The sequence below is a fragment of the Myotis myotis genome, unplaced genomic scaffold (assembly GCF_014108235.1).
Source record: "Myotis myotis isolate mMyoMyo1 unplaced genomic scaffold, mMyoMyo1.p scaffold_m19_p_8, whole genome shotgun sequence".
Taxonomy (NCBI): domain Eukaryota; kingdom Metazoa; phylum Chordata; class Mammalia; order Chiroptera; family Vespertilionidae; genus Myotis; species Myotis myotis.
Genome location: NW_023416390.1, coordinates 16937727 through 16954861, shown reverse-complemented (window position 1 = coordinate 16954861; position 17135 = coordinate 16937727). Strand labels below are relative to the sequence as shown.

General features: G+C 34.7%; 1 protein-coding gene across 1 annotated transcript in view; it reads left to right on the top strand.

The window, feature by feature from the left end:
- Positions 1-17135, top strand: part of ERBB4 (erb-b2 receptor tyrosine kinase 4) — a 307627-nt gene that overhangs the window by 70753 nt on the left and 219739 nt on the right. The window contains exon 14 of the mRNA XM_036319579.1: positions 6362-6436. Coding sequence (XP_036175472.1) covers positions 6362-6436 — 75 coding nt within the window. The remainder of the gene's footprint in view (positions 1-6361; positions 6437-17135) is intronic.

Here is a 17135-nt window from a genome sequence, read left to right as displayed (position 1 = left end):
AAACCCCAACAACTATTTTTTTTCAACAAATCTATGCTAGTAAGATATTTTCTTTTTCTTTTCTCCGGAATGTGAATAATTTTAGAGTCGAGAGCAGTTTCACATGCTCTATCTCCTTTCTGGCCATAAAACCTCATCTCTCTTGTGAGTGCCCATACCCATGTGCACACACATGTACAAACGCATCCCCTTGTTGAGAATTAGCTTGGTTACATTATTTCTGGCAGGAAAGCATGAGATTCCATAAAGAGATTGTCTACCAGATTAAGGGCTAGCTGTTAGGGGATGTTGGAGAAGTGAAGCAAACAACATTATCTTCTGCCAAGAAAGCATTAATTTGCAGATGCTGCTACAGTTTCCTTCAGGTCAAGGAATCAGTTTAAGTCACTCTGTGAAATGGCAGGTCCTCAAAGGTAATGCCATATTGCGCCATTCAAATTCAAATTCAGCTTGGAAGAGCTAATGCCACTCACTGGTTTAGATATAAGCACACAGGGTGAGGGCACTGAAGTAGTCACACAGATACTGTACTTCTAGGAAACTAGAAGGAATAAACTGCTCCCCTGGTGAGTTTTTGGCACGCGCGGGTTAAGAGTATTTCATGAAGAAACCACTGGTACCGCTGGAGCAGAAGCACCAGCAACTGAAAGGGAAAACTTTGCCGCTAAAATAATCATCCACAAGAGGGTTTTATTGTTTTGCGGCTAAAATTAAACCAGTAAATTATTTAATATAATGTTGATGACAACAGCTGTTGCCATTCAAAAGGAGGCCTTTTGCTGTTTTTGCGAATCTAATTACAAGGAAGCCATTAGGGAAATGAGTGAGATCACAGAGCCCCAGTCTGCGTGTGTCACTGGTGTGTCTTCCCCTCAGCCCTTTTAAATCATTATCATACAATAAAAGAAGACACATATCATGGGGGGAAGAAGAAGGAGAGACAATGAAGATACCAATTTACTACAACAACAAAAGGTGGATGCCAGCCAAAAGGGAGCAGGCAGGTGTAATAGGGAACAAATCTGACCAGATCATTTGGGAACTGCCAGGAAATGGAAAGATGTTTTTAAACTCACTGCTACAGAACGGTGGGGACACAGAACTTGAGTAGAATACTCCCTGGCCTCTTCCAAGGTACATGGGCTCTGTAATGAGCGACTGAAGGATTTCTGGTTTTGCTTTTATTTAGTTAAGTGCTGTTTTGTTTGTTTGTTTGTTTTCCTGATAGCCTCCATGTGATCGGGGTTCACTCACTTCATGAAAGTTCTGTGGCCCCAGCCACACAACAGAATTTAGAAATGTGCTTCCTGAGTCCCCTCTGTACAGCACTGCTGGGAAGCCCTGTGCTTTGAGATCTGTCGCTGAAGCAGTGGAGTGCTCTGCGCAGCCCACAAAGATCGCAAGGGCAGGGGCATGATGGGACGAGTGACTATTTTTATTCCGAAACACTTGTAATTTACTACCCTATGAGGAAGTGTGAGCCCCACCAGGCCAGCTCCACTTTGGAAAACAGCGCTTCTTTCATATGCCAATATTATGTCAGCCAGATCATTCAAGAACAAAGTTAATGGACATAGTCTTTCAAATCACTTATTTTTTTAAGAAGGAAACTTCTTCCTTTGAATACTGTTTAATGATTTTCTGAAAATGAAATTATCTGTTTAATACCTTGAAAGCACATTTAGTACTCTAGAAGTGCATTAGATAAATTGGCTCTAATAAGTTCTTTAGATACTTTCTTAAAAGTAGGTGATCCATTTAGCACCTGTCAGGAGATTCTCACTAATATTCCTAGAGAAAAGAAAACAATAATGTTGTCTCTTTTTGTCTTGACGAAAGGACTGTAGTTTAGCAGTCTTTTCTCATTGAACACCTGCTGGGCATCAGATATAGTGAGTGATAGCCAACTTCAAAAATAGGCAAGACAGCTCTGGACCACTAGGAAGTCACAGTGAATTTTTATTTTCAACAGTTTAAATCTGTCTTTTAGAGACCTTTGCCCACATTTTGTAATGATGAGCAACAATTTAAATCTTAGGGACGATTTTCATATTTGAAATCATCCAGGTAGAAATCTTTAAAGAGGACTTGTAAACTAAATTTACTATGTAATTAAATGACCATAAGGACAGGGATTATTGTTTCCTCACTAGCGCCGCTAGTCCACGATAAATGTCAATTTAATTTGGTTTTTAGACATGGACTGGGATATTTATGTTTCATTAGGGCATTTTTTAAAAACTTTATTAAATGTCTGTTAGTATTAGAGGCATGACTTCATATTATTAAATTTAATCTATGTCTTACTCTTTATTATTAATTCTTTTTTATATTTTCAAATTTAGTGAAATAATTTCTGTTGATGGAGACGAGGAAAGACAGGCTGTTGTGGAATTATTGTCTACACTATTTTAATTTTTAAGTATTCCTCCATTTTCATTTAAGAATTTGGAGATTTTATGAAAATATATTAACAATAAAGATTTTTTTAAAAAAATCTCAACTATGTTACTGGCAAATATTAAACAGCTCAATATTTGAAATTCCAGATATTTTATAATGTTATACTGATATATCATAATTTCTCTTTCTGATATTTCCATAAATGTTCTACTGTAGAACACTAATTTTATTGAAAGTCATATTATTCCATATCCTTATTGTGCTAAATAGTTGTTTATATAAAGTACAGAGTTGAAATAGAATATACATCTTTAAATACACATTGACTCGTATTGAGAAAGGATAGTACCACTTCAGCCAAGCCCTCATTCTTCTTTGTCTTCCATTGTTTCTTATCCCCTCAGCTTATAAATATGTTTAAATCTCAAATATCCTACACAAGTCTCTCAACAAATTTTCTTTAGCACATGTCCTGTCCCCTCTTTCTCTCTCCTTCCTTTTCCCTTGCCTCTGTCTTCAGTTAGCTTCTCAATTCACAACAACCTAAATGCTAGTGAGCTCAACAAGGACAACTGAAATACTATCAGTAGTTCTTATCTTACTAGACCTCTCCGTGCATCTGACACTGATGATTACCCTGTTGCCTGGAGTTCACTTCTGATTGAGCTTCAAGGATGCTGTAATTAATTCATTAAACTCTGTTATTTTCCCTCCTGCTTCTGACATGTGCTCATTGCACGTCATTTACTCACTAGTTATTGAAGTTCCTTGAGTTTCAGTCTCAATCTACGCTTTTTTTTTTTTCACTTTATAGATTCTTCTTCAGCCATATCATTCACTTACATGGTTTCAATTTTCTCCTGTATGCTATTTCAAAATTGATTATTACACTGCGCCTTCAGCCTCTACCCCCACCCTCCAGCGACAGATTCATTTTCTAGCTGCTGAGGAACATTTCCTGCTGGATTATAGAAGAGCCACACTAAGTTCGTACCAAAACTGAAATTAGCAACTCCTCCTGCCCCAACACGCCCAAGAAAACGATGATCCTCTTCTTGCATTCTCTCACTAACGGTAGCACTAGTCTCAAAATTAGAAATATAAGTCATTCTTAACTCTTTCTTCCCCTTTCATCCAAAAATCAGCCATCAACTTCTCTTTTTCCCCCCCATACCTTCTGAGATATTTCTTTTTAATCTGTCCCCTGCTTCTATCCTAGGTACCATTTTCCTAGTTTAGTCCATCATCTTTTGAATAGACCAAAAGAGTCTCTGTAACAAACATGTCTTCCTGGCTCCCAACTGGCCAGTCTCCACAAAGAGATCTATGGAAAACACAAGCCAGCAGTTTCGCTACTTCTTTGAAACCCTCTGGTGGTTTTTTATAATGTCTGTGCCTGAACAAAGAGGCTTCAAATTCTGGTTCCTGTTGCATGCTCTAGGTTCTACTTTTCCCTGTCCCTATTGCCTCATCTGTCTTCTTCATTCAATTGTGAGCTCAGCCCTAGCTGGTTTGGCTCAGTGGATAGAGCATAGGCCTGCAGACTGAAAAGTCCTGGGTTCAATTCCAGTCAAGGGTAGATGCCCTGGTTGTGGGCTCGATCCCCAGTGGGGGGCATGCAGAGGGCAGCCAATCAATAATTCTTTCTCACCATTGATGTTTCTCTCTCTCTCTCCCTCTCCCTTGTTCTCTGAGATCAATGGAAGCATACTTTTAAAAAACTTGTGAGCTCATTACAAAGAGGCAAATGTCTAACTCATCTTTTCTTTTTCTACCTCCAGGCCCTAAAATGGTAGGAATGCTGAGTAGGCATGCAACACAATTTTGTTTTGTTTTTAATGAGTGAATGATTTTTCATTATTCACACTTTTTCCTCAAGTTTAATTTCACTTTGAAATATTTTCCTATTTTTCAAAGATTATTATAAAGATACAGATTACAGCCCTAGCCGGTTTGGCTCAGTGGATAGAGCACCAGCCTGTGGATCAAAGGGTCCTGGGTTTGATTCCAGTCAAGGGCATGTACCTCTGTTGCAGGCTCCTCCCAGCCTCGGCCCTGGCATGGAGGAGGCAATCAATGTGTTCCTCTTACGTTGATATTTTTCTCTACCTTTCCCTCTCTCTCCCACTCTCTCTAAAATATCAATGACAAATATCCTCGGATGAGGATTAAAAAAAAAAGACATAGATTACAAACTAACCATAGCTTTCAAATTCTCATTCGGAAATAAGTATGCTATTAATTTTCCAAACTGTCAATACTGTATATTTAAAAATAACATTTTGAAGAAAATATAATAGGAACTTCAAAAAAATAAGTTCTTCAGAATTGAATAAGAAGAAACCATGATAAGACAATTTGGAAGCTTTTAAATTAGTTAATTTTCCATTTTCAGAAAAGGTTTTAATTACAGATTATGGTATCAATTCAAAACTATGTGCTGTAGTTATTTATTTGCATATTAAAAAACTTTTTATAATGTATTTCCCATATACCTGTATGTTAAAAAAAATGTCTGACTTCTCAAAAACAATCCTCAAAACAAAAACAAACCAATTCCAACTTTTACCTAGTCTGAATGTTATAATATATTTTTGAAACAGGAAAATAGCGACATAATTATTGTTGGGCATAGTAATAATAGTTCACCAATGTTTTGTTATTTAAAAATATAATGGACAGTCTGGCTTTATGCATGATACATTTGTTATTCATTATACAGTGATTTTAGCATCAACTTCTTTTTCTGTTTAAGAAATTTTAGTTTGGAAAAAGTCATTTTCATTACCACTGAATTAGACAGTTCTATAAATCATAGCTGTATGAGGAATCTTGATAATGCACTGGAGCTATATGTCTTTGATGGGGGAAAACAGAAAGAAAAGCAATTCAAGTACATTGGAAAATGGAAAAAGAATATTTCTAGAATACATCAAAATGAAATTATAGGGGCTGCAATTTTGTGTACTTATATTATTTCACTTACTAGTAAATGTTAATCTCAGTGGATTTTTAGTTACCTGAGTCTAAACATATTCATTTCCTTGGAGAGGATTAATTTATTTGTTATTTTTTACATTAAATATTTTGGCAGTTTAAAACCAGTTTTTGTTTGCCTGTTATGGCACTGCTCTTTGAAAAAAGAGTGTCAAGATAAACGGTAATATGGTGAAACCAGTTAATTTGCTTTTTAAATGAATTCAAGTTTAAAGATAAGTATGTTATAAAGACAGTCACAGCCAAGGAATGGAATAATGTGATTATGTAAAATATCTATGAGACTAGCATTAAAGAATGTTAACTCACTTTCTGCCAAAGTCAATCTTTAATGAATATTAAGCATCAGGTTATTATATGATATTCAATAGTATATGTTTCCTTTTTTATTGATTTTGTGTTTACATAAATTGAAGAGCTTTTAGATGAAACTGTATGCATGAAACCAATTATTGCCATGGAAATATCAAGTTATTCATCAAGACATATAATCATGAACGATGCAAATAAGTAGAAAGTATTAGAAATGAGCAATATGCGTTTGGAAACTACCCACAAAATATAGCAAAATGTCCTTTTCTGTGGATATATTTCTTTGCATTCTACGTGGGTGGTATTTGCAATTTATTCCTGTGTATCCATGCAGCAATAATCTCCACATTGCCTTTAAATTCATGGTGTTCCAAAATTGTCTAATAACTATAATTAAGAATTTCACACAATTGGTATTTATCTTATTGATTTTTTTAAATGACTAATTTTTTCCTTGTATTTTTAAAATTTGGATCTTCTGCAGGTGCATAGGCTCAAGTATTGAAGACTGCATCGGCCTGATGGATAGGTACTTGGTGTGCTTGCTTCCCATGTTCTTCCTGGAGGCTCCATGTGTGAGCACCGGTGCATGTGTGTGCATGTCACTGTGAATGGAGAATGATGTTTTCTGTTCTGTAATTGCCTGCAGGTGTAGCGGTCCCACTAGTCATGACTGCATTTACTACCCTTGGACGGGCCATTCCACTTTACCACAACATGCTAGGTAACATCTACCATGTTTCCATTTTGTCACTCAAATTATCCCAAATATCATGGATGAAAAGTACTAACCAGTTGGGTGAAGTTTATAATATGTTAAATTAGGGAATTAGGGAGACATATAACACTTTACTTTTCAAGCTACATTTCTTACCTCTTCTCACTTCATTGATTATGACTTCAAATCCAAATTAGTAATATAATTATTCTAAATTTTATACAATCAAACAGAATTAACTAATTTTGAATTAAGTCAGCACTTTTATAAAATAGTTCATTCTCAATTCTGTAGATAATTTTAAAAATAAATATTTTAAGGGAGGAATTTGTAAAAGTTGATGTATTTTTATAAGATGCTTGTTATTGATTCACTTTCTGATTTAATATTATTTTGAACTGGTTGGTATAAGCTCTAGATATCAGAATTACCATAGATTAAAGGCAATAAATAAAATATTTTGTGAAGGTAAAAGTACAAGGTGGGATTTAAAAATGAAATGTGTCACTCGCGCACATACAAAAACCTAAGTATGAATGTAGTTGCTTAATTCAGAATCACTCCAAACTGGAAATTACTCACATGTTCTTCAGTTATGGTATATCCATACACTGTAACTCTACTCAGCAATAGAAAGGATGTAACTGCTGACATACACCAAACATGGGTGGGTCTCAGAAACATTACTCTAAATGAAAGAAGCTGTACTTAAAAGAATACATACTGTATGATTCTATTTATATGGCATTCTGAAAAAGGCAAATTGTAGGACAGAAACTCGACCAATGTTACCAGAGGCTGGGGCAATGAGGCATCAGGTTGACTACAAAAAGGCATGAGGAAACCTGTGGGGATAATGAAACTGTTCTGCATCCTGATAGCAGTGATGGTTGCACAAATGTATGTGCTTGTCAAAAGTCATAGTCCAATACATTTAAAAGGATGAATTTTACTGTGTATAATTGACAACTTGATAAATTTGACATTAAATAAAACTCATATATAGGAAAATAGTAATTTTACAACATTATGTAGAAATATTGTATGCTTTCTTTATGAAGCATTTATTGTATTTTTTGGAAGAGAAAAAGCAGTGCTAAATTATAATTAGCAAAATGAGAGTTTTGGATGACTTAATGATTGTTAATGCAAACCATCGTGTTGAAATATAGCATATGTAGAGTAAAAGTACATCAAGATAAGTGTAAATCCCAGTGAGTTTCTTCAAATGCAACATTGGTGTAACTGTCAGGCAGATCAAGAAGAAGCACAATAGTACCAGAACCAGAAACCCTTTTGTGCCCCATGGCAAGGGTAACTGCTATCCTGAACATTAACACCATAGGTCAGCGGTGCTATTTCTGTACTTTATATGGGGTGTCCCAAAATTCACGCAAGAAGTAATTTTGATAGAAAACACAGGGTTTTAATTAAAAATCATAAATATTTATTGATTCAGAAAGTATACAGTATAGGGTTATGTATGGAATAGCACATTGGGTAAATGGCCTCCACGGCTTTGCTGGCACATATGCAAAGCCGTGGTCTTCATTGGTCTTCATTGTCCCTGCTCCTGGGCCATAATTGGTACTTGGTAATGCTTATCAAATTGAAGGGATTGAAATCAAAGGGCAACATATATTAGAATCTGATTCAATAAACCAAGTAAAATAAGGCTTTCATTTTTTGTTGTTGTTAATGCTCACACAAAATTCAAATCTTGAATTCACCCTTTATATAGGGTGAATTTTGGGACACCCTATATAAATTATAGAAATTGAATCATTGTTTGTACTCTTTACATCTGGCTTCTTTGTCTACATATTATATTTATGAGATCCATTTATGTCATTAAATTTAGTCATAGTGTTTAGATTTATATGGTATTTGCCTTTAAGTATTTTTAAAGCAATCAAATAAGTGCTATGTCAATAGTTTTGTTTTTTAATGAAATAAATAGACAATTAAATTCTAAAAAACAATGTATATGGTAGACTTCGGTGATTTATACAATAGTGGCACTTTGGCACTTGGGCACAATCAAGACTAGTTTGTAACAGTTGTTTAGAACAAGGCCAAAATTATGAAGAAACAAAAGTCAACACACATGAGAGAGAGAAAGAGAGAGGGAGGGAGAGGGACAGGGACAGGGAGAGAGAGAGAGAAAGAGAAAGAGAGAGAGAGAGAGAGAGAGAGAGAGAGAGAGAGAGAGAGAGAGAGAGAATCTTCCACCCCCAGGTCCAAATTAAAGTTTTTTTTTTTTTAAGTCAAGACTTATTTTAGATTGAAATGGACCTATATTCATGAAATAATTTTTCCTCCTTGAGTCTTTGAGTCTCTTTACTGTAACTTTAAATGGTGTTTTCTTTCATATTTGTTTTAATTTTTTTAAAAATAATGATTTAACCATCTAGTTCAGTGATGGCGAACCTTTTGAGCTTGGCGTGCCAGCATTTTGAAAAACCCTAACTTAACTCTGTTGCCGTGTCACATATAGAATTTTTTTGATATTTGCAACCATAGTAAAACAAAGACTTATATTTTTGATATTTATTTTATTATTCAAATGCCATTTAACAAAGAAAAATCAATCAAAAAAATGAGTTCGCATGTCACCTCTGACACGTGTGTCATAGGTTCGCCATCACTGATCTGGTTAGAGGCAGTATAGTATGGTGATTAAATATGCTATCTTTGGGATCAGACTTTCTGAGGTCAAAGTCAGGCTCTACCATTTTTTAGATGTATGACCTTGGGTAAGTTCCTTAATTTATCTGAGCCTCACTTTCTTCATATATAAAATAGTAATATTAATATAGTTCATAAATTGGTTGTGAAGATTGAATGAGTCCATAGAACAGTGCCTGACTGAGATAAATCACTCAATATGTGTTATTTATTATTTCTCTATAGATCAAGGACTTTTAATGTTGGGGATGGGGAAAACCATTCCCAGGGGAGGAGGGAAGTCGCTCAAAGTAACCCAGGTAGCTTTCATATGTAGCTCTACTCTGATGGTCCTTTGCAGGAAGGGAAGTGATTTCTTTCTCACTGTCATGAGAGCCACAGGTACCAATGGCAGTAGGTCATAGGCAGAGGCATCTACAGAGACTGAGAAAAGTCTAAAACCATAGTGATTGATCACTTGTGGTTTTCAATGCCATATGAGGTTGTATAGCTCAAAATCATAGTGTACTGTCGACATACAAAACATGAAAACTTTAGAGAATTTTTATGAGTGTATTTGGGTTTATTTACACCAAACTGGTGACATGTCAGGAAGCAAAACCTCAAATGCTCTGGAGAATGACAGTTTTACAGTGCCTTCTTTTTCTTTTTCTTTATTGATTAAGGTATTATATATGTGTCCCACTCCCCCCTCATGCCCTCTTACACATTTGGATTTAAGGAGGGAACATAAGGAAGATTAAATGAAGGTGGGAGAAAGCAAGGTACAAGATAGTTAACAAGATTGTGTGTTCCCTTAAAGGTGGTTAAGCCTCCCAGGGGTCTGAAAAAGAGGTTTACTCGGGCATTTCAGTGGTGAGTTACCCTACATACCCAAGCACAATGGACAGGGCTTGCTTAAGGCTAAGATCAAACTTGTATAGGCTTGGGGCATGACCACCCACAACCTGCCCTATTAGGAATTTATGATCAGATCAACCTGTGAGGTTACTTTTGGTCAGAGTTATTACAGAGCCTCATTTTTGTTCAAAATATCTCATTATTGACTTAGTATTTCCAGCATTTAAACAAAAGGGATTTGGTAATTTTTAATCCTATTACTTGCCTGGGATCCCAGGCCATTTTCTATAGTCTCAGATTAATGCACTTAATTCAGATTAGCTTTGACAAAAATACAGAGATAATCAAGGCCAGCAACAGAGACTTGATAGTACAGTTCACCTATCATTCCTGTGAAAAATCACGTGTACACCTTTGTGCAGATAAAGAGCAGGGATTCTTGAACATGAAAGCCTGGGTCCCAGTATTAGCTCTGCCATGTTTGGTATCTGTAAAATGAGATGATAATGGTAATTTTTAAATTGGGAATTTTTAAACCTAGTAAGATCGGTGTAGAGATTACTTGAGATGATGCACAGGATCCATTAACTAGTATATGGACATTATGACAGTTCAGTCTCTAATTGAAATACTGGAAAAATAAATCTTTTTGAAAATATTTTGAGGTTGTGAGATATATATATATATATATATATATATATATATATATACACACACACATCAGTATGGCATTAATTCAATAGTTTAGTTGCTACAGAATTGACATGTTAAATTTCTCAGGTTTTAAGCATTTCAATTTTCTATGAGACTTTTAAATATAATGATTTCAAAGAATTCATAATAGGAAGCCAACTGTTCCTTTTAGAAAACTGTGGATATATTTAATTAATACCTGTCTTAAAATGTAATACTTGGTTTAGACTTAAATTTAAAGCAATGTGACTCTGTTCTTTGATTCCATTGACTTGTCAGACGCTATTTATAAGGCAGTTTGGAATTTACAGGAAAGGTTTAGATTGTACACTTTGGAAGAGTGTTTATGACCGTGGGGAATTTTGGTGCAGGTTGAATGAAAAATGAAATTAACAACCTTCCCCATTTCAGGTCTTTATATTTCAGTAAATGCTTGCTGCTCTGAAATGGGGTGGGTATACATTTAATTGAAAGCAGGGGACTAATCAAGTAATATTTCAGGTAATTTACCTTTTTATAAATTCATGATTTTTTTTAAGCTTTTGTCTTAATTAATTAAAGTGGATCTTATATATAGTCAGGACAAAAAAAAAAACATGATAGAAAACAATAACTTTAAGTTTTCTAAACGATGTTGTGACTGGGAGAGTATCCAAATGCCTGGTTTTCTTCTTAGTCAAATAAAAATTTTAGTCACCGGAAATTTCCTGAGCATGTCAATGTGGCTGTTTTCAAATACTGAGTTCATACTCCCTCCTGCCCCTCCATGCTGTATGCTGTTTCTTAAACCAGCAGGAAAAAAGATTGAAGATTTAAATGAAAACAGGTGAAATGTTTCCAACCTTGATTGACTTTCATTTTCAAAGCAGTGTTATTCTTTCCCAAGCTTGCAATTTGTGAATTGGTTATCCACACTCCATTTACTTTCCAGGCTGCTGCTGGCATTTCTTCCAAAAAGATTGGATAGTATAGAATAGAATGTGGCCGTTTCTTTACATGTAGCCTCCTAGAATATACTACTTGCAATTAAATAATACTTGATATGTTAGAGCTTCTCCATGCTTTCCTCCTCTGAATTGTATGCCTGAGAAATAGAATTTATATTTGATGTGCTTCTTTGATGTGCTTCCTTTTCCATCAAGAATCTTATGAAGAAATATGTTCAACAAGTTCTTTTTATTATTTTTAGGTGCTATCTATTTTAGCTTGTACAATGCTCTCTTTATATAGATTCTAATAGAACAAAGCATTTAGAAAAAAACCCAAACATTAGATTCTATTCTAATTTAGTGTCTTTGTCGAATATATACCCAAAGGTTTTTATAATCTTCATCTCTTATTTCACTAGGGCCTAATTTTATTCATCTCAACAGGTAAAGGCTCTATTGGTAAACTATTCTTTGTTAGCAATCCAACATTTAAACTAATATATATTTTTTTAATTCATGACAGAAATTATGAAAACTACTAGGTATACGTTCAAGTATTTTTATCTGGCTTATCAGCTCCAAGTTAATTAATCTAGATGTTTCACAATATGATAGAGGTCACTGAATTCAGCTTAACTCTCTAAATCTCACATGGGCAGGTATTTGAAACGTTTTATATTCCTGTCGCATTTTAATGCGTTTGTCACATTTTTACTTTATGGTAGAGTGGCTATTACCTAAGAGGTCACATAACAGTTTATCTTTTAGCAGCATGACCCTTATGTGATATATGAGAGAGACTATGTGATATTCCTGGCACCACTTTCAAGAATGGCATAATCTTTTTCCTTTGTTTGTTTTGGCCTCATAACTTATGTCCAAATCGAATGGCCAAAATGGCCTATAGATGGTTAGCCAAGATGAGTGGCAGTTGTGTTATGATCCCTAACTCCAATAAATAAAAGCACACAGGCTTTTTATTATAAGTCTATCTTCATCCCACCACATTCTGTATATTAAATTTACTTTTGAATTAGAGTTTGCAGAGGTAAAGGAAGGTGTGAGTTTCTTCTTTTCAGCTGTTTTGTTTTCTACACTTTCAGCACTCATAAAATACAAAATTACCAAAGAATTATAAGGCAAGAGTAAAATAACTCAGTTGTTAATTACTCTTCATACAGTTAAAATAGTTACTTTAAATGAAAGTATTTAGTGGCACAAAGTTGTGTAAGTGGTCCTTATAGTGATATCAATGATGAGAGAGAATCATTGATCTGCTGTCTCCTGCACGCTCCCACTGGGGACTGAGCCTGCAACCCAGGCACATGTGCTTGAGTGGAATCAATCCCAGGACCCTTCAGTTTGTGGGCCAATGCTCTATCCACTGAGCAAACCGGACAGGCAGGAGACCTTTGTTTTATATAACTATATAAGGTAAGGTCGCAATATACACATTGACTTAACGTGTTCAGTAAGCAGTTACTTGTGAGCAGTAAGCTATAAATAGACAAGTATGAAAAAACTGCCCCAATGTTAACACCAAACTTATGGCCTTTCTATGTATTTATCAGTGTAGTGAGTCTTCCCCAAGAGTGCTCCAAACCTGCTCTGTTCAATGTGGTGACCATTAGCCATATGTGATCATTGAGCACTTTATCTTGGTTAAAGCAAATTGACAGGTGCTGTCATTGTAAAAGGTACTCTGGATTTTGAAGACATAGTATAAAAAAAGGAATACAAAATATCTCATTAAACTTTTATATATCCAAATATTTTTATAATCTTCATCTCTTATTTCATTAGGGCCTAAATTTATTCATGTCATGATTACATGTCAAAATTGTGAATATATTGGGTTAAATAACATTTTATGTTCATGAATTTTATCTTTTTAAAATATATTTACTAGAATATATTAAATAACATACTGGTTTGCATTATGTCTCTGTTAAGTAGCATTGATCTAGAGTGGTCATCATGGAACTTTGAATACTCTTTCTAGTGAAAATATTTTAATTACACACATCTTTGCAATTACATAAATAGAATTGATGATAGATATTTAAGAGTATGAAATACAAATTTAATGTAAATATAGATTACAATACTTTTTTTTTTTTTTTGCTTCCCCACCTTGGAGGTCTCAGATTTTGATTCTAGAATGTCATATCTGGATAGAGAGGTAGTAGGCCTTTTCCCTATGAATGATATTTTGGCAACAGATTTACACACAAGAATGGTGGAGGCAATGCTTTTGCATATTCACAGAAGGGTGTTAATTTTGCATCTTCAATAGGTGACAGATGGAATGCGTCAGACTCAGCCAAGGAAAAATATCTGTTTGCCTAAACTCATTGTCTGTACCTGTACATTTATATGTCCACGTGGATTTTTCACAAGAGAATACTAAAATATGATAATTTGAGTCTGCTTTTAGAATTTCTGGTTTTGTCTACACTTTAAATTAAAAATTAGTTAAAGATTTAGAATTATATTGTACAGACTCTCTTTAAATTGTGTTTTGTAGCCAATATTTCTATTAAAATATTGTTTCAGTTTTTATATGTCATAAAAAAACACTATACAGAAAAATTTCTTAAATATAGGTCAAAGTTTCTATATATATATAAATAGCTATATATAGTTATATATATAGTTATAGTTATATATATTTATATTCATAAAAGAATCAAAATTATTTCCCCATATATCTTAAGCATACATTGTATTAGACCTAAGTACCTTTGTTTTTCATATTTTCTGTATATCTAAAGGAAACTAATTAACTGGGACCCCTTCTGTGGTGTGATTACATAAAATCATGTGTACATATTAACTCAAATTGCTCTCTTCATGCTTTTTTCTTATTACCACAGCACATTTCCTAAGTAATCATTCTTTCATAAACATACAATTATTTTTACATACTATGCATGTAGGCAGGAGCTAATTAACAGAGAACACTTTGATTTACCAAAGAAATTTTAGTGATTTCATTCTCTGCTACCATCCACCTTCAAACCCAAAGTGATATAATTTCACTGTAATTTTACAATAACTCAGTACTAAAGAATGAATAATAAGGGAAGCGAAATACACCTCTAATAAACTCCAAATGCTTGTAGCCATTGCAATTTTTATGGTATTCTGCTACTCTGCTCAGAGTAAAGAATTCCATATGCTTAAGTCATTTATAGAATAATTATAGTTACTTTTAGTAGAGTAAAAATAAACAACAATCCAAAAATCTCTTTCCATAAAAAGTTTACTTGTAGAGGGGGAAAATAAAGTCTTTTTGTAAATGAACAAAGCAAAATCTACACCCAAAGCTACTTTTTTTCTTTGAAATTCTAGATGCCAAATTCTAGAGTTCAGATCCCAGCTTCAGATCCCAGAATGGATAGCTAAATTATTCTAAACCAAGAAATAAAGAACCAGTGGGAAAATCTCAACATTTTTCCAAAATGTTCTCAGATTTAGAAGCTTATTTTCACCATTCTTTAAAAAATATCATCATATATTTCAGTTGCACTAAATTATTATACTTAATTTTTATGAAAAATATATGAAAATACTCATCACCATTACCATTTTACTAATGGGGAAACAGGTTCAGAGTAATTAAGCAATTTATAATAATCACTTAGCTAGTACTAGAGGCCTGGTGCACGAATTTGTGTACAAGTGGGGTCCCTCTGCCTGGCCTGCGGGATCGGGCCAAAACCACCTCTCTGACATCCCTCGAGGGGTCCTGGATTGCGAGAGGGCACAGGCCTGGCTGAGGGACCCCACCAGTGCACGATTAGGATCAGGGAGGGATGCAGGAGGTTGGCCAGCTGGGGGGTGGGGGTGGGGGCAAGGGACAGCTCCAAGGTGTGTCCAGCCCATCTCGTTCAGTTCCTGATCAGCCGACCTCAGCAGCAAACTAACCTACTGGTGGGAGCATCTGCCCCCTGCTGGTCAGTGCATGTCATAGTGAGCAGTTGAGCAGCCTTAGCATATCATTAGCATATTACGCTTGAATTGGTTGAACGGCTGACCGGACGACTGGACACTGAGCATATTAGGCTTTTATTATATAGGATTGGCAGAACAAAGATCTGAGTTCAGGTGTGTCTGATTCTAAAGACCACATATTTTTCTTTCTATCAGCCTGGTTCCCAACTAGAAGAACAGTTAAGAGCTATTTCTATGATGAGGATGACTGAATATTTTATAGTCTCCTTACACAATGTCACCCTTTGTCTTTCTCCTAGCCCTAAAGTTATTTTACCTATTGAGCCTTCCTCCAATGTCTAGTATTTTGCTTGTTTCCACATGACATCTTTTTGTCTAATAATACATCTGGCGATACCTCCCATGATCTAAGCATATACTCCTGTATGTTAGAACATAATGTAAATATATATATATCCTTAATATTTCCGTGACTAATCTAAAACTTTTATGAGTAAGTAGGCTCAGTTTTTTATCTTTTCTAAAGTGTCACTCATTTATAAATTCTGGAAAAATGTGGTAAAATTACTGTGTTATGTATGAGAACCACTTCCATAAGACCTGATTCTAACTGATTGTTGATAATTTTACTCCACTGTTCTTACTGTAGGATTTATGAGATGGGGCGAAATTGATTGAGAGTAGTAATGAGTTCAGGTGGTAGAGTATGAATCCTAGATTATGCATCATTTTGTTCTTTGTGTTTGATAAGGTGAAAAGTTATTTATGCTAAGAAATATTCTTCCCATGATTGATGCAATTAAACATACCATATTCTTTTTTAAGGGAGATACTACAGCAGGTGAACTCAAAGGAACAGAACTGCTGGTCTTAGAATAGGGCACTTGAACTAAAGATTCTAAAGGAGGTAGAATTACTGGGAATATAAATATTGGCTGTCCCAAAAATGCCTACACACACTTTGAATAATTATAAAGGCAGTGGTTATTAAAATACATTTCATTTTCAAAATTGAGCTATCAGCTGTTATGGTGTGTATAGATTTTTGGGGATATCCTGTATTTGGGATAATGAATCGAAGTGGGTGACTGAAAGTATTGGAAATGAATAAGTAGGGAATTGGGAAACCAGAAAGTTGAATGGAGATGGAGAGAAGTGGGAAGATGTAACAAATATTTAGAATTTAATATTCATTCCTGAGCTTAACAATTAGCTGTATTTGACATAAGAGAAGAAATGGTTAATAACTACTCCTGGGCTTCTAGCTTTTAAAATTGGATGGATATTGTTAATATTAACTGAGATTTGGCACAATAGGCGGGTACTAAGCTCATTATGAATTGATGTGTTGAATTTGTGGTGATTTTAACAAATCCAAGTGATGTTAAATGGGAATTTTAATATACAGATATGGAAGTCTTTCTATATGCAGATATGAATTAAAAATGAGTAGGAAATACAGAGAGTCAATTGTTGATGTATTTTGAGAAAATTGCATATGAAGAAAAGGAGACAGATAGGGAAATAGTTGGAGAGTAAATTACATCAAAAGAAAGACATTTGAAAGATGTATGAAATTTGAGTCTCATTTGGAAGAT